At 38.7% G+C, this 17726-nt stretch overlaps 3 protein-coding genes across 9 annotated transcripts in view; 1 reads left to right on the plus strand and 2 right to left on the minus strand.

The window, feature by feature from the left end:
* LOC124344219 (extensin-2-like) overlaps positions 1 to 17726 on the minus strand; it is a 271667-nt gene that overhangs the window by 115213 nt on the left and 138728 nt on the right. The gene's annotated exons all lie outside the window — the stretch shown is intronic.
* LOC124344202 (PIH1 domain-containing protein 1-like) lies at positions 1875 to 3359 on the minus strand. Its single transcript, XM_046797700.1, has 6 exons — positions 3266 to 3359; positions 3082 to 3176; positions 2920 to 3022; positions 2663 to 2851; positions 2443 to 2589; positions 1875 to 2384 (listed from the first exon to the last, which is right to left on the minus strand). The coding sequence occupies exons 2-6, from the start codon at positions 3154 to 3156 to the stop codon at positions 1942 to 1944; spliced, it is 957 nt and encodes a 318-aa protein (XP_046653656.1). The 5' UTR covers positions 3157 to 3176; positions 3266 to 3359; the 3' UTR covers positions 1875 to 1941.
* Positions 3564 to 14764, plus strand: LOC124344082 (multidrug resistance-associated protein 1-like). Of its 7 annotated transcripts, none has more exons than XM_046797507.1 (35): positions 3564 to 3884; positions 4625 to 4801; positions 4867 to 4998; positions 5062 to 5199; positions 5261 to 5389; positions 5457 to 5650; positions 5723 to 5743; positions 5847 to 6038; positions 6152 to 6329; positions 6417 to 6585; positions 6647 to 6798; positions 7288 to 7324; positions 7410 to 7510; positions 7671 to 7785; positions 7874 to 7905; positions 8542 to 8623; positions 8688 to 9058; positions 9125 to 9292; positions 9359 to 9545; positions 9621 to 9780; positions 9843 to 9993; positions 10059 to 10145; positions 10213 to 10345; positions 10626 to 10846; positions 11995 to 12084; positions 12157 to 12247; positions 12316 to 12557; positions 12623 to 12721; positions 12789 to 12938; positions 12997 to 13155; positions 13218 to 13499; positions 13557 to 13636; positions 13704 to 13809; positions 14472 to 14604; positions 14687 to 14764. In XM_046797507.1, exons 1-35 carry the CDS (start codon positions 3822 to 3824, stop codon positions 14710 to 14712), a joined length of 4848 nt encoding a protein of 1615 aa, XP_046653463.1. In that variant the 5' UTR covers positions 3564 to 3821; the 3' UTR covers positions 14713 to 14764. The 7 variants fall into 7 exon arrangements, with proteins under 7 accessions (XP_046653463.1, XP_046653460.1, XP_046653459.1 ...); XM_046797503.1 differs by lacking the exon at positions 10626 to 10846 and adding an exon at positions 11182 to 11402 and having other exon boundaries at positions 3565 to 3884; XM_046797504.1 differs by lacking the exons at positions 7671 to 7785; positions 7874 to 7905; positions 10626 to 10846 and adding exons at positions 8054 to 8200; positions 11656 to 11873.

A 17726-nucleotide genomic window follows, 5' to 3' on the forward strand; every position in this document is an offset into this window, starting at 1 on the left:
ATATAGTAATAGCCTATTCATTTCCAAGTCCCCAACTTGCGAAAACTTATGGAGGAGCTCTGGTAATTGGTTAGTTATTCATCGGCGGGATATACGGCCACCGATTGGTGATAAGTAACTCACTGCATCCATCACGATTATCAAGGCGCCTGGTTGTCGACGTAGCGATAATCATTTCATCACGTCTGACCGTTAAGACTGCCGACTTGCGGGCCATGATTGAGAGGCCCCATGCGACGAACTGATGCCTATATCTCCCAGCAGTTTATACCCGGCTGTACAAAAATGTCGATCACGCTCGCGACCGAATCAGACTTGTTTTCACAAGCGAGTCCACTGGCTATCAACTTTTGTTTTGAAAAGATTTAAAAACAAAAAAAAAAAAAAAAAAATAAGAGTTCAAGATATTTAAGGGAAAGTGAATTATTTTCCATTCCATTGAGTTGATGGCGTCGTCCGAATGTACACTGTTGATTGCCAGACCTTTCAGCCAAGGAGCCATGGCACCAGCCCAAATCTTGGTGCCGTATCCGCAGGATAACGTCGTTTTTTCTTCGCACTGTTACGCGCTGTGAAGATATAGAAGATATAGGGGGCCGGGAATCGTCGGCAGATGATGGCACAATCGAGTCCAATGCCTTCGTACACATACAACCCGCTTGATTTTTGTCGAATTGTGATGAAATCATTCCCCTCCCATGGTGAAAAGGCGAAGTTCGTCGTGATACATGTAGTATATAGTAGTACACAGTAGCTACAGTGGGATTTCATCTCTCAGTAGTTGCTGGCAACCGGGAAACGAATTGGAAACGAGAACACACAGTTTATGTCGTCACGACAACAACTCCCCTCACGAGCCAGATGCATGCCCTTTATGAACTAGCTCTTTCCGCTCTTATTCCAAAGTAGTATTCTTGGTACCGACGATTATTGTTCCTAGATTCTTTTGTCAAGGCAATTTTCAATTACTAAGTTGGGTTCCTTGTGTAAATGTGAAGCAACTTTAACGTTATGTGGGTTATCTCGAACCATTTGGACCATTTGTTTGTTCACATCTATCCAACGATAAGAAAACAAAAATATACTCTCTGTCTTTTCCCCAGCGCATGTTGCATCAACATGTCAATCAATGTTGAAATTGTTCTAATTAAAAAAGTTTATCTCAAATGGATTTCGACATTATCTATTTTGATGCACAGCAATACAATTTGTTACATCAGTAGATTGCCCCTCGTTTGACAGGTTGAACCCCAGTTAAGATTATGTAACGTAACGTTTTCAGGTCGATTGAGAAGCTCGAAGACATTTCTATTTTTCGAATCGGCATATTTTTATTGGGCAAAATTACTATAGATGCCACATTCTCTCGCTTAAGTCGGTCATGCACGCCCAAACCCACAGCAAACGAGCGCGTTTTCCAACTCGCGGTTTTCCAAACCAATTTGACTAGCTATGCCATGAGAATTTATAGATGTCAAAATAATAAAAAAAAAACTTAGGGTTGGTACCACCCCAAGGACTAAGCTCTTTTTTAAAGCTACAAACGGGATTATACATACTCGAGCGGTTACGCGAAATTATTGAACACATCCGGTCGTTTTAATTATGGGCTGACCCGACCCTTTTGAGAACTGAAACAACCGTGCGTCTTTTCCCTTTCGTATTTCTTGTTGTTGAAACCGCATTAAAACAAAAGCATGATGAAACAAACTCATCCCCTTCCTTATTTTCAATTTAATTGAGCCACAGTTTAAGTGTGCCGTTTCCTAGAACAAGTTGTAGGCTAACTATGTGATAGCGAGCGCTCACACTTTCACACTAACGTGCGCGGTTTCACGATCTTTCAGAGCCAAACCACGAACTAAATTGTGTACTGTACAATTGTTTCTTTGTGTATTCATACAGCATGACTGCAAAACAAACGGCTTGCATCGGAATTTTTCACATCAACGGAAGAAGAATTGTCAAAATTTTGGTACTCTTATTGAAGATGGCTTTACTTTTCTGAGCATCAACAGAGTGAGGGAGATTGACATTAACTATGTTTTGTCCTTCATCTCCTTTGACGCAAAGACAGTCGTCTGAAATGACAGACAAAGAAATGTTTCCAATTTCGCTCTGCCAAATTGGAATCCTGGCCAATACTATCTTTGTTCCATCCCGTGTGGCGACTAAAGAGTAGCGCGGGGTCGCATTTTTTAGTTGTTCCGTAGTACTAGTCCTGACGGCGACGTGATCAACCTCTTCAATCAATTTGGGACTTTTATTCCCCTTCAACTGGGACGTTTTAGGTACTTCCTGCACGTATGGCTTTTCGCTCCGTTGCTCAATGCGATGCGATTGTATGGATCCAAAACAACGGCGATTTTTCAAAATATTCCACCCTATAGAATGCAAAGTTTTTTTGATTCCATCATTGAAAATTTGTTTTTCCTTGGGTACCGTTTTTATCCAGTTCCATTTTGTACTTATCCTCTAGACCTTCCATAGCAATAGTTACGAGGAATGTTTGAAAAAGCAAACTACTCTCCACTTTTGCGAAGAAAGAGGAATTGATGGCTATGTCATAGGCTACACATGGTTGGCCAGCTGTATATAAGAAACAAAGTTCATTGATTAGAATAGAAGAATTTAGAGAGAAAAAAAATATATATTAGATTACATTTATCAACTTCTTCATGGCCTTCCCCCAAGCTCATAGGGATTCGAAAGGTAGAAGGCTCGTCTGAATCCAAGATGCGAGTAAGTTCTGATTCTGTTACATCAACTGGAGAAGGGATGACAGTAGTGTGGCAAATATTCACAAAAATCTTCTGAGATGTTATCACATTCTTGGTTTTTACACAAAAGCCTAAATGAAGGTGATGGCATTTTAATTATATAACATAAAACCATATTGAGTTTCTTTTTGCTATGTACCTGGCTTCGGTTTGACAGTTTTATAAGGAAGGTCATCAACTGGTTTATTATCCCTTTCTGAAATCGCTGCAGTAAGCAACTGCTGAAACTCTTCATCCTCATTCTGTAAACATAAAACATAGTTAGTGAAAAAGACATGGTAATTTATTGGTTATTTTATACATTAAATTTCAACTGGGAATGGATGATGGATTCATCTATTTCTAGCCGCATGGGAGTCGTTGAATTTAGATTCATTTCAATAATCCAAGAGCTTTCTAAAATTCAATAATCCAAGAGCTTTCTAAAATAGACTTCGATCAATGAAAAATAAATTAACTGTTATTGAATTCGGAATCCGCGTTACCATAACAACCTGTCGATAAAGTTGAGAACTATTCCACTTAGGACATCTGTTGATGAAAATTTATAGGTCTCTTAATGCAACTTATATAACAAATGTTATGTAATAGATTACGAAATAACGTGAGACTGCACCTATTTGCATAAAGAATACAAAATTTTAAATTATTTAGCATTTATCATTGCAAAATCAATTGTTTGAACCTAATTTAAACGAATTTGTGTTTAATTTTTAACTGATAGATGGCAGTGAATGCTATCAAAATACTAAAACAACCAGTAGGATTTTTGTTGCAAGCAGACGGTTTGTTCGCGAAGGGAAGGCTCAAGGGTCGATCTGCTTTGTAGGCATGAGTCGACATTTCCATCTATTAGAGAAACTATATATCCGTGGGTTTGTCTCGTTAGTCTGTTGATTCGCGTTCCACCAGTTCTCCTACTCGCCGGTCGATCCGTTGTTGGTCGAAGCGAGGAAACGTGCTTATTGTTTTGCTCTCGCATTGCAAAATCACTACATTGTTGAGAAGTGAAGAGTAGAGCACAAGCTCGCCCGCCAAAACATGGGCGATAACCAAACTGACCAGACATCGCCGCTGGATTCTTTCTGCGGATCCACATTCTGGGTAAGTTTCCACCTCTAATTTACCTTTAAAGGGGTTTTGTACTGATGCTTCTGGAACACGACCTATTTTTCCACCCCTCACATATTCACGCTCTTTTATGGCTGTTCAAATATCTAGCAAGTATGTATTCGAACATAGAGGGTTTTATACGTGTTGGATGGCAAGTCGTAAACAACAGAAAAGAAACCTTACGTTCAGCCTTACATTACCGGCGTGTTAGTTAAAGGCAGCCAATTTTTTGAAGATTATTATGTATAGCAATTTTATTTCTAATGAAAGAAGTTGGTGCATTTTTTTACATCGGCACGTAAGGTGTAATTTGACACACCGAATTTGGTGTTATGGCCTTCGATAATTTATATTAAAGTATTTTCTTTGGATGTGAAAGTTGAAGGCAACAGATTGTCCCCTGCGTTTACGAAACAGTTCGTTGTTGAAATGTTGTCTCCTAGGTCTAAAAATTGCTGAATCATGAATGCATAGACCAAATGATAATAAAACACGACAGGCACCATCCGTTATCTTTTGAATACAAGAGAGGCATGCTCGTTACTACGAGAGGGATTTTTAAAAAGAGATTTTTAATAGAAAAAAGGGCGTTTCAGTATAGTAATGACACGCTAAATTTGATAACTTTTTCCGTCGATTTCTCCATATTTTTACTAATTAGATTTAGTTAGTGCATTCGTCATACTGATAATGTGTGGAGAAAAACCGTAAATTTCAATCTTATTATTCAGGATCTGGATCAAACCTGGAATACCAATAACCCAAGTTTCACAGAATGTTTTCATCAAACAGTGCTTTATTGGATTCCTTGTGGCTTCATTTGGCTCTTAGCACCATACGAAACATACCAAATACTGTATAGCAATGCCCGCTATATACCATGGTCTATCTTCAATATCAGCAAAATGGTTATATTGCATAGCATTGATTTAAATGATAAGAACACAATAATTAACCATTCATTTCTAAACAGATCATCAACTTGCTTCTGATCATACTTTCAATTATCAGCATTATATACGCGGTGATCCAGAGTAACAACGATGTACAGCTCTATACATATGATGTGTATTATGTAACTCCTGCAATATTGGCAGCCACATTTGTAAGTATCCTCGAGTGTCGTGAATGGATTGAATTTAACTGAGAAATCTTCTTTTTCCTAAAGGTGTTGACCCTAGGGCTAATGTTGGCAGAGAAAAAGAGAGGCATTAGATCATCTGGACCTTTGTTTATGTTTTGGTTCCTTCTCACTCTTTGTGGTGGGTTTACTTACGCTGATCGCATTAAATCCATCGTTGACGGGGTAGGCATGGCTTCATTTTGTAGTTTATTGCGGGTGATAAATTTATTCATGTTTTATACAGATGGACAGTTTGGAGGCATATCCGTTTGTCTGGGAAATGGTCTATTATCCGTTTGTTGTTGCAATGTTGTTTATCAATTGCTTCGCTGATAAGGAACCTTTGTACATGGAAGGAGAGGGAAAATCTGAGGTAATTTGCTTGGTTTTTTGTCCTTTTCATCCAACATTTGATTTAATGTTATCTTTTCCTCCTATAGAACCCTTGTCCCGAAGAAGGCTCTTCATTTCTGAATGTTATTACATACTCCTGGTTGGATACATTGGTCTGGAAAGGGTATAGGAAACCTCTAGAGACGGGTGACCTGTGGGACTTAAACAGCCGAGATAAATCCAAATCAGTTGTCCCTCGGTTTGAAAAACATTGGTTAAAGTCCCTCAGTAAACAAGCAAAGTAAGACATGAGATATTCTTTATCTATTTGAATTATTAATTCGAGCACTGTAATCTATTCTATGCTGCAAAGATATTTTTGGGACAATTTTGGGTAAAACCTTCTTCTTCCGAAATCCTCTCCTACGTCACAAATGTTTTGTTTGCAAAAAGATGTATTATTAATATCGGTACTTGTTCGATTCTTAAAACTTTAGAAAGCCAAGTGAACCCAAAGCAACTTATGGAGCGGAGAACGGTGGTGTTACTTTCAAACCATCTACATCGTCTAAAAAGATTATTTCGATTTTACCTGCCCTATGCAAAACTTTTGCACCAGAGTTTCTTTTAGGAGCTTTACTGAAACTTGTTCAAGATCTCTTGGCATTTGTCAGCCCACAAATCCTCAGGTTTTTTTGCTTTCATTCTTTTATTTATTTGTTTATTTTTTATTTTTTGCTTTTTTTCAAATCTAAAACCGTAATCTTTAAATTTGCGTATTTTTTTTTTTTTTTTTTTTCAGTTTGCTTATCGGATTTGTAGAGGACACAACGCAGGAAAGCTGGAAAGGTTATTTGTATGCCGCAATTCTGACCATCACTGCCATGACTCAAACTTTGATCTTGGGTCAATATTTTCAACGGATGTTTATAATTGGTATGCAAATTAGGACTTCTATCGTCTCATCCATTTATCGAAAGGTACTTGTATTATGTTTACGGATACATGCATAATTTTCTTTTTACTTGAATTACTTTTTTACAATTATTATTCTTTCACCTATGTAGGCGATCAAAATTTCGAATAGTGCTCGCAAGGAATCAACTGTCGGGGAAATCGTCAACTTGATGTCGGTTGACGCACAGAGGCTCATGGATCTAACCACCTACCTCAATATGCTATGGTCGGCTCCGCTGCAGATTGCATTAGCAATTTATTTCCTTTACCAAATCCTTGGTAACGAATATACTTTCTTGCTTTACGAAATTATTTTAAAGAAAATGGTATGTTTTTTTAGGTCCTTCGGTTTTTGCAGGTTTGGGGGTTATGATTCTTTTGATTCCTATCAACGGAGTGTTGGCTAATGCTACAAAGAAACTGCAAATTCAACAGATGAAGTACAAGGACAAACGCGTCAAGATGATGAGTGAAATTTTAAGTGGAATCAAGGTAAAATATGGTGAAAAGGAAAATGTTAAGTAGGAGGAATAGTACATTTTTTTATAGAAGCAATTTTTATACTGAGATGTTCTTTGTGCAAGGTAAGTTAGTGAATGTTTTTTGTTGGGAAACATAGGCTAAATATAGAAAAATGTGGCAGCTTTGTGAAAGTTTGATTTTGTGTAGAGAAGAATGTAACAAATCAGCCGACTGCGTAGCATAGGTAGTCGCCGCCACGCTGAGAATAACAACAATGATATATATTTATCCCTACCTTGGTCTTTGTGAGCGAGTTACACAATCATGGGGAAGAATATTTTAGACCTGATTGTGTTCTCTTTTTATAAGTCCCCAAGCAAAGTACAACGTGCACCTTTATCCGAAGCAATATTTGTGAATATCCGTATTTTTTTTCTCACAACGTTTTTTTTTTCTATGGTCAAAAATGATTTGAAAAATGTGACGTGAAATTTATAATTGCCATAATTTTCTTTTCAGGTCTTGAAGCTTTACGCCTGGGAACCTTCATTTCAAGGTTTTTCAACGGTTTCTTAAAATTAATTTAATTAAATAAACTTTAATTTTTAATTCTTTCATTAATTTTAATTCTTCATTTCAAGCACAAGTCGAAGACATTCGAAACAAGGAGATCAAGGTTTTGAAGCAGGCGGCCTACCTTAGCGCTGGAACATCATTTCTTTGGACTTGCGCACCTTTCTTGGTTCGTACTTTTTTATACACAATTTTTTTTCCATACAACTTTTCTCTACCCATTCCTTAGTAGTTAAACGACTTTTTGAAACGGAAAAACGATTTACAGGCCTAATAAACTACAAATGTTTTATTGCTAGACAATAACTGTTTGATTTCCTCTTCAACAGGTTTCTTTAATGTCTTTTATGACATTTGTACTTTCATCGCCAGACAACATATTGACTCCTGAAATAGCCTTTGTTTCTCTCTCGCTGTTTAACCTCATTCGCATGCCACTAACTAGTATTACCACTCTCTTTTTTTAAATAACATTCTACACTATATTTATTACTCTTACTTAACTGTCCTTTCCTCTGTTTTGTTTATTTAGTTCTTCCTATATTGATCATTCAGTTCATACAGGTTAGATTGACATTAACTTTTGAACAGTTATCGTTGAGACTGTTTCGCTTTCGCCGTCGTCTGATCGTTTTCTTGTTATTTTGGGGTGTCCTTTTTGTTACCAGGTCGTTGGGTTAATGTATTCGTTATCCTTTTCAACACTTTCTAGGTTACTTTGGCCACATTTGCAGTTTACGTGACGACAGATCCCAGTCACATTCTCAATGCCAAGAAAGCTTTCGTCTCTTTGACTCTGTTCAATCTGCTCCGTTTTCCCATGTCAATGTTTCCAATGCTTGTCGTGTCGTTCGTCCAGGTAAAATATTGTTTTTCTAAATTTATTTTCTTACGTCCAGTAAATGTCCAGTAAGTCCAGTATATAATATGTCCAGTAAATTGTAAAATTGTAAAATTTTGAGTTTTGTGCTCTGACGCATTATCCGATAGCTAATATCCGGGAATGCGCTTTAACCGTTGTTACAAAAAAGGATACATGAAACTTGGGCGTTTATCCTTGTATTAGGATAAACGTCTCGATTTCTTTATTTTCTCCCTATTTTAATTTGTGTCGCTTGCTTTTGTGAGTTTTTCAAGCTGCTGATTTTAACTGAATATGTTTTTTTGTCCAAGTTGCTAATATCTTTTAATTGGATTTAGGCTAGCGTTTCTATTAAACGTCTGAACAAATTCATGAACGCTGATGAGCTGGATCCCGAATCAGTTTCTCATGAAACTACAGGTAATATTTCCCATTATTGTTTCAAATGGACCGCTAATGAATTTTGTCGATAAATTATTTGCAGCAAGTGCAATCAACATTGAAAAGGGTTCCTTTGCATGGTCCCAAGGCGAACAACCCATTCTTAAAGATATCAACATTGAAATTAAACCTGGAAAACTTGTCGCAGTCGTTGGCCAAGTGGGTGCAGGCAAATCTTCGCTGATTTCTGCAATCTTGGGAGAAATGGAAAAACTTGGTGGGAAGGCTAATACAAACGGAAAGATCGCTTACATCCCACAACAAGCCTGGATCCAAAACTGCAGTCTACGCAATAATATCATGTTTGGCAAAACCTACAATGAATCATTTTACAACAAAGTGATAAACGCCTGTGCTCTGAAACCTGATCTTGCCATGCTTCCTGGTGGCGACAGCACAGAAATTGGAGAGAAGGTAATACAATCGCTTCGGTTATATTATTTTTGCAAGAAGTAACCTAAAAATAAATTTCATCCACAGGGTATCAACTTAAGTGGTGGACAGAAGCAGCGTGTCAGCTTGGCTCGTTCCGTTTACTCTGATATGGATGTATACCTTTTGGATGATCCTTTAAGTGCCGTTGATAGCCACGTAGGAAAACATATTTTTGACGAAGTCATTGGCCCCAAGGGACTTCTGAAAGCTAAGGTATCCCTTCAACTACCTGAGCACCCTTTACATTCAGTTTTTAATATTATGGTACTTTTATAATAGACACGATTGCTCGTGACTCATGGCATCACTTTCTTGCCTCAAGTAGACCAAATTATTGTCTTGAAAAACGGAGAAGTGTCTGAAGTGGGTTCTTATAAAGAATTGCTGGCCCAAAAAGGAGCTTTTGCAGAATTTCTCTTGCAGCACTTGGAAGAAGAAGGCGCTGATGAAGATGACATTCCCGACGGTCTGTTGCTTTTTCTAAATCGTTCAAATCAATTCCAAATTTCAAAAGTGAACTTTTCCGTTTTGTTTATCGTAGAACTCGCTGAAATTAAACAAGAACTAGAAAACACAATGGGCAAGGAAGAATTCGCCCGTCAAATTTCTCGTCAGCGCGCAACATCTGAAACGCAGAGCCAGAATAGCGAAAATGCCGAAAGTAAACCCATGATTGCCTCTCCGGATCGTAGCTTATCCAGGCAAGGAAAAGATTCTCTTGTTTTTACACAAAGTATTTCTTAAATAATTTTTGTTTCTGCAGAAGTAACTCGACCACAAGTATGGAAAAGAGTGGAGGAAGTTTGCGACGACGTAGCTCAGCCAAAGATCGAAAATCTGTCGATGGTGGGGCTCCTGTCGCGAAACCAAACAACACCAAACTGATTGAAGCCGAAAAAACTGAAACGGGCAAAGTAATTATTTATTCGGCTTTCATCTTTTTTTTTTTTACTAAATTATAAAATTAAATCTACCTTAGGTTAACAGCCAAGTGTACGTCCACTATTTGCGATCCGTTGGCGGATGGTTGTCGTTCATTACTTTGATTCTGTATATCATTTATCAGGTACTTCGAAACATCGTACATTTTTCTTCGCTGCCATTCGTTAATAACCGTACTGTTTATGCAATAGGGTTTTGCCGTATATTCCAATATTTGGTTAGCTAAGTGGTCAGAAGCTGGAAATTCGACTGTTGGAAACCATACCGTTGAACAACAAAGAGATATCTACTTGGGTGTCTACGGCGCGCTTGGTTTGGGTCAATGTAAGAATCATTCCTTATTTTTATTTTTTACTCTTCCCTTTTAAAATCACAAATATCCTGAATCCACGACCAAAGGGTAGTAGTCAATACCAGGTAAGCTGATAGATCGTTTAATGTGTTTTGCCTTTGCTTATTAGTTGTCCTTTAGATCCCATTCAACTAACATCATTTTGTAATTGCTATGGGTACTCGGACAATTACTTTTGAACTACTAATCTAGTGTTTCCCTTTTAATGCATAACACTAACGATTTGATACATATTTCATTGACAACTTGTAGCTATCTTTTTGCTGATTGGAACTATCACGATCTCCCTTGGTTGCCTTCAGGCTTCCGCTATTTTGCATGAGGGTATGATTGCCCGCACTTTCCGCCTTCCTATGTCGCATTTTGACACGACTCCGATTGGTCGTATCGTCAACCGATTCGCCAAAGACGTGGATGTTGTAGACAATCTCATACCATCGAGCATCCGAACTGCACTTTTATGCTTTCTTTCGGTATGTTAGAGAATGATTTGTACTTTGCATGTGGCTCTTGCATCCTGCATACTTGCCGGATGTTTGCATGTTCGTTGAATTGGTCAAGGTAAGAGCATTTAGTTCTAGGCACTCTGACTTCTCCAGGTTTATCGAGGTAAATAGCTTTTTATGTTTAATTACCGTTGCTTTTTGTGTAGATGAATTTCCCAATGCCAAGTGTGTTTGTTTGAATCCTTCGAGTTGTGGTGACAAACCTGTTTGTCTCAACTTGTAGCATTCAATATGTTGTTGGGGTAATTTTGTGTTACTTGTTGCGTTCAAGTTCTCATGTACGTTTTGGCCTTGTTGTATAGCTTTGGTGATGATGGTAGCTTCTGTTCTACTGGGCCTGGCAACGTTACGTGCCGCGAGAACCTTGCATATCCGCCTGATTGGCGACGTCCTCCGTCTGCCTATGGTATTTTTCGATACAACTCCTACCGGTCGACTGCTCAATCGTTTCAGCAAAGATGTCGATGTTTTGGACAACACATTGCCATTCATCTTGCGTGGCTGGATCACTACAGCGTTACAAGTACTATTTATTTTTGAAAATTTTCCGCGCCTAGTAGACTCTTCTTTTGCCATTTCACAACGGGTCTTAAAGAAAAGGTTTGCTTTAAAAAAGGTCTCTGCCCCTCCACTCGAAGGATTCACTCATATTCTATACTTGTAGAAATGGGAATTTCAAGAAAATTCAAAATGAATATTTCTAATGCGATGGAAAAGTCTAAGTGTGAATTTAAGCGAATCTGATTGCTTAATTTCAATTGATTTTTGTTCCGCAGCCTTGTTTTCTTTCAGCGAGGTACTACTTTATTACGCGTTGGCGCGTGCATCTCGCGTCTTGCACGAGGCTTGTTTAAAAGGTGTTCTTCATGCACCAATGACCTTCTTCGAGACGGTGCCTATTGGAAGAATTATGTCACGTTTCTCGCAAGATATGAACGCTATTGACAGTCGCATTCCCGCTGTCTTGGTTGACTGGTTGTACTGTTTATTGGAAGTAATTTGATTGAATCCTTCGAGTGAACACCCTTTATCCTCCCTTTAAATTATTTCTCAGCCATGCGCATCAATAATTCTTAAAAGCATTTTTAAAATAATAAACTTATTGCATTTCTTAGGTCATCAGTACTATACTAGTTATTGGTCTCGGAACCCCTATCTTCTTTGCTGTTGCCGTACCGATTGGAGTTCTCTATTACTGGATTCAGGTAATTCTAAATAAATTTTACTTATTATTGGCAGTGTCTTTTAATCTTGTTTAAATTTTTTTTTTCCCTCAGAATGTTTATGTGGCTACATCAAGGCAACTTAAGCGTCTAGAATCTGTTTCAAGATCTCCCATTTATTCACACTTTGGCGAAACACTTACTGGTATAGACCTTACTCACGTTGAAAATGTGTGATATATACTTCTAATAATGCGCATCTGCTTGATTTAGGTGCTACCGTTATTCGAGCATATGGTCAAGAACATCGATTTATCAAAGAATCCGAGTCTCGCGTGGATCTTAATCAGATTTGTTATTACCCGAGTATTGTTGCTAATCGATGGCTGTCGATCCGTTTGGAAACTATTGGTAACTTAGTGGTTCTCTTCGCTTCTTTATTCGCCGTTATCGAAAGAGAAAAAGGAACTATGGACCCCGGTTATGTTGGACTGTCCATCACTTACGCCCTTAGTGTAAGTATACGAAGCAGAGAAAACAAATACGCAACCAAAAGTACATTTGAAGATAACATTTCTAGATTACACAAACACTCAACTGGTTTATGCGGATGACGTCCGAGGTCGAAACGAACATCGTGGCCGTAGAGAGAATCAAGGAGTACAGTGAAGCTGTACAAGTATGAGGAATTCACTTAAAACTCTTTATAAAAACATCTATAAAAAAGCGAAAATTTTTTTAATTAGGAAGCTTCATGGGACCACGGGAAACGTGAACCACCTAATTCATGGCCCGACAAAGGCAAGGTTTCGTTTGAGAAATATGAAGTTCGCTACCGTGAAGGACTTGACTTAGTTATCAAGGGAATTACTTGCGACATTCAAGGTGGTGAAAAGGTAATTATCTCGTTCTCTTTTGCAATAAAAAAATGATTATCATTACGATTTGTTATAGGTTGGCATCGTTGGACGTACTGGAGCAGGAAAATCCTCGTTGACATTGGCTCTGTTCCGTATCATCGAAGCCGCTTCTGGGAAAATTACAATTGATGGATTGGATATTGCCGACCTGGGGCTTCACGCTCTGCGATCTCGGTTGACTATTATTCCTCAGGTACCATGAAGCACAGGTTATTTAGGCGAATAAATGTTCTAATGATTAACAACCACATATAGGACCCTGTTTTGTTCTCGGGAACGTTGCGCATGAACTTAGATCCGTTCAATTCTTATTCTGATGATGATATTTGGACTGCGTTAGAGCACGCTCACTTGAAGACATTCGTCAAGTCGTTACCAGCAGGTCTAGAACATGAAGCTTCAGAGGGGGGCGAGAATTTAAGTGTAGGTCAACGTCAGTTGATTTGTCTCGCTCGCGCTCTTCTCCGCAAAACGAAAGTCCTCATTCTGGATGAAGCAACGGCTGCCGTTGATTTGGAAACTGATGATCTAATTCAAGTACAGTAAACTTATGAAAACTTTTGCTATTGCTTATTTTATCCGCTGTTTTTCTAGGCCACGATTCGTAAGGAATTCAAAGAGGGTACCGTTATCACCATCGCCCACAGATTAAACACGATCCTGGACAGTAATAGGTAACATAATAACAGTAGTTATAGACTACAATACCTTCAACAACAGCTAACTCAACGTTTTACGCAGAGTAATGGTGTTGGATAAAGGAGAAATCAAAGAATACGCGCCACCAAATGAGCTACTGGAAAATAAGGAGTCGATCTTTTATGGCATGGCACGAGATGCCGGTCTGGTATAAAAGTTTACATTCACCGTATTATTATAGGCAAAGATTGAACTTGTGTTGACAAAAATGTTATTTTTGATGAAAATCTTGGGTGTGTGCATGATATTCCCGTGTGAACCCTTGAATTCAATCAGTTATGTTCATGACAAGCCCCACATTATGGGTCTTTTTTAATTAGCTGCTATGTGGTCCAATTTGTTTGTTATGCCTTCAGAATGCAGCAGGCCAGTAGCATGTTAGTATTCTTTTGTGTGCATCCTACCCCTGTGACTGAGTATGATCAATGCATTCCTACCATTTGTTCACAAATACAGATTTTGTTTTGGCATTTGAATAGCAAAAGTTTATTTCATTGGCTTAAGAACCAACAACCCATCATTTAAATAATGATAATTTTCCACTCCAACTCCTTTGTTAACTGATAATCTGTGGAAGAACAAAGTGCTATTATTTTGACAAGTCCCAGATATTAAGTGACTTACATATCCTCAGTAGACATTGATGTGATGCCCACAACTAAAGCATGTTGTTTTCCTTCAGCCATGATTGCCTATAAAGAAATAGTCATCAAAGCTTAACAATGGCAAAAACAATAAGTGAATGCATACTAGATTTATGTTGACATCTAAAATGTAACATGATTTAATAAAATATGCACATATTGGCAGTTATCAAAGATTACCACAATGGATCCCTTTGGACAAGGAGTCATTCTAGCTCCAGGGGAAGTTAAGCCAGGGCACATGATATTTGCCCCACTAAGGACAAATCTGATGGCTCACTTATCTACTTGCTGCCAGGGTAAGATGTAGGGATCTAAAAATAGGAAATTTTTACAAAAATTTTCAAATAACTGATTGATTGATTGAACTAATTGACAAAGGTGAGACAAAATCTGACATCATGTGACCTATGATGTCAATTATTCAGACAAGGCAGGGCGGTCTATTGTAGCAGACATCATCTTAACTCAAAAATGCTGCGATGGCAACAAATGTCAAAAAAAGATGTCGAACAGCCCTAGACAACAACAATACGTCAATACTACAAAATTACCTTCACAAAGATCTTCTGAGATGTTATCACATTCTTGGTTTTGTCAAGAAACCTTAATGACAAGTGATGGAATTTTAATTATAAAGCATAAAAACGATTAGTTTTAGTTTATTTTTACTATACCTAGGTTCACTTTGACAGTTTTATAAGGAAAGTCATCGTCAATTGGTTTGTTATCCCTTTCTGAAATTGCAGCAGTAAATAAGCAACTGCTGAAACTCTTCATCCTCCTTCTGTAAAACATAAAAATAATAGTTAGTGAAAAAGTCATGTTATTTTATAGATTGTTTTATACATTAAATTTCAACTGGGAATGGATGATGGATATTTATCTATTTCTAGCCGAATGGGAGTCGTTGAATTTTGATTCATTTCAATAGGCTAATTATTCATTCGATCAATGAAAAAGGAATGATTGTATATTGAATGGAAAAATCTATTGCACCGTGGAGTCCACGGCGCTCTAGTGTCACTTAGTGCTATTGCGCCGTGGATCCACGGCGCTCTTATGTCAAGATAAGAAAATATGCTATTGCGCCGTGGATACCAGGTGGCGTGGACTGCCCTAGCTGCTATGGACCTTATTAAGATCCAAAGGTATGGGTCAAGCCGACCCCTTTGCGTCGCGTTGCAGTGTGAAGGGGTGGCGTGAACAGCAGATTTTTTATTTGACTCGCCCGATGTGGTTTGCGCATAGGCTTGTCGGGTTAATCGTGCCCGAGGGAAGAATAGGGAGGAAAGGAAAGTCTAGTCCCCTCTTTTTTTCATTCTTTCCTTTCCTCCCTATTCTTCCCTCGGGCACGATTTACCCGTAAAGGCTATGCGCAAACCACATCGGGCGAGCCAAATAAAAATCTGCTGTTCACGTCACCCCTTCACACTGCAACGCGACGCAAAGGGGTCGGCTTGACCCATACCTTTGGATCTTAATAAGGTCTATACCTTCTTTTGCTTCCTTTCCTAGGGTCTTTGTTATAAGATTTCACCGACTTTGAATCACCGCGACGCAAGTACACAAAGTCTTCCTCAAGCCGCTTGATAAAAACTACGATGTTGTTATGGCTATCAAAAGTCGTAGCTGTGGTGAAAGAATAGGATCGACATGCTTGATGCTTGGGCAAAAAACCAAACTCTACTGAAGAACGAGCAAGTTTTTTATTTTTTTCATTTCATTTGTTCACCAATAAAGAAGTAAAATAGGTATATTGCTCAACAAATGCAATTTGTAAAATAATCAGGGGGGGGGGGTCAATCTTGGGTTGAGCTGCTTCAAGAGCACTTGTTGGCTGTCGAAATCACTGCAATTCGACGTACTGAGAATCTGGGACTAGTCATCTAGGCTATATCGGGCATGAGCGATCCTTTCGTTCACGACACAAGTCACAAGGGTAAAAATTTCTTAATGGTTGCAGTGTTACTCATTTTTTAATTAGGGCCTATGACTATTTGCACAGGTCGAAAAGGAGGATAAAGATGTCCCTTATAGTCTGGGAGCTGGGCGACCAAAAAATGTTTTTTAGTTAGCAAAAGGTTTGAGGCTGGAAAATGGTTAGGGGGGGTATGACACACACGAAAAGCCAAGTCTGTCGACTGGCGGCCGGGGCGTTCAAGCGTGACGCGATCCCGAAGTCGGCGGGAACCGTAAAAAAATCACTTTTGTTTAGCAAGCCCAAATTTTCTGTAGGAAGCAAGCTAACATTATGTTGATCAATAATCCCGCAAGACAGACGTCGAATTACGGGACTATAATATCAACAGACCATCTCAAAAATTAATAAAACCGTAAATTTTTTCATTTTAGTTTAGAAAATCAAATTTTTCCATTAAAAAATAGAGAAACATGTGAATTATTATAATCCCGGTAGACAGACGTCGATATCTGAGCCCTTGGGGGCACCAGACGTCGGTGTGTAACGGTTTTTCACGAACTGTCAGTCGTTATTTGATACCGGCAACGCTGTTTCGGATACCGGCAATGCTGTATCAAAGGCGCTTATTTTTAAATAACTGGCGTTTCTGGAGGATAATAATGACTAGAAATTTATTAAAACTGATTTTTTAACACTTATAAATTAGTTTAGTTATTGGATTATATGTTTAATTAATAATTAGCTGCTAAGGCAGTATAAAAACGATATGGTGGCAGCTTTTTTAACCTCCAACGACGGACCGATCAGACTCTATCCTCATCACTCCGTCGACCGAAATGATCTCCCATTTTCGTTTTCTCTCTCGTCACACGCGCACACAAGAAAATGTCGAAAAAGAATTTTCCCCTCAGTCCGGCATCGCCAATTCCCGTCAGTTTGGCATCGCCGGAGTGTCTCAGTAAAGTCAATTTCTCATCATATCCCAAACGAAACAATTATTTAACTTAATCTTAACTTAACCCCTCATTTATTTCACGCTCTCTTTATCTGCTCTGTGTGTGTGTGTAGCTGTGGCTGTGTGAGCAAGTGCAAGTCTGATTGGATGCCGAGGGAATTCCATATTCAATTGCTGTCGTGGGTACTAGGGTTCGAAAGCGACTAGGTGCTGAGGTTTACGTTCGGTTTACGTTTGCAGTTTCTTTTTCTTTCACAACGGAATTTTTGGTTTGTGTTCTGAACGGCGGAAGCGAAGAAATAAAAAAGGCCAGCTGATGCCGTGGAACAGATGTGCATTTGTCAGAGAGGACAGTTTGTATGCTGCTGCCCCATCTCGTTTCACTCTTAAGTTCTGGCGGTTGCTGTACTTGTCTAGCCCCACATCCGGCAGCATCCAAGAGACGACGACTGTGACCCGATCCGGTGCCAATCGACACGTATCTAACAAACTAGAAAAAGGAGAAGATTTGCATTGCGTGCGTTTGTGTTTCTGTGTGCTTT

The sequence above is a fragment of the Daphnia pulicaria genome, chromosome 6, assembly GCF_021234035.1.
Source record: "Daphnia pulicaria isolate SC F1-1A chromosome 6, SC_F0-13Bv2, whole genome shotgun sequence".
In the NCBI taxonomy this organism is placed as follows: domain Eukaryota; kingdom Metazoa; phylum Arthropoda; class Branchiopoda; order Diplostraca; family Daphniidae; genus Daphnia; species Daphnia pulicaria.

Coding starts and splice junctions, on each gene's coding strand:
- LOC124344082 (XM_046797507.1), top strand. CDS start 3,822: ATGGGCGATAACCAAACTGACCAGACATCGCCGCTGGATTCTTTCTGC. Junction 4,802..4,866: donor TCTTCAATATCAGCAAAATG/GTTATATTGCAT, acceptor ATTTCTAAACAG/ATCATCAACTTGCTTCTGAT. Junction 10,146..10,212: donor TTCTGTATATCATTTATCAG/GTACTTCGAAAC, acceptor TTTATGCAATAG/GGTTTTGCCGTATATTCCAA.
- LOC124344202 (XM_046797700.1), bottom strand. CDS start 3,156: ATGAATCTAAATTCAACGACTCCCATGCGGCTAGAAATAGATGAATCC. Junction 2,852..2,919: donor AACTGTCAAACCGAAGCCAG/GTACATAGCAAA, acceptor ACCTTCATTTAG/GCTTTTGTGTAAAAACCAAG. Junction 2,590..2,662: donor CCATGAAGAAGTTGATAAAT/GTAATCTAATAT, acceptor TCTTATATACAG/CTGGCCAACCATGTGTAGCC.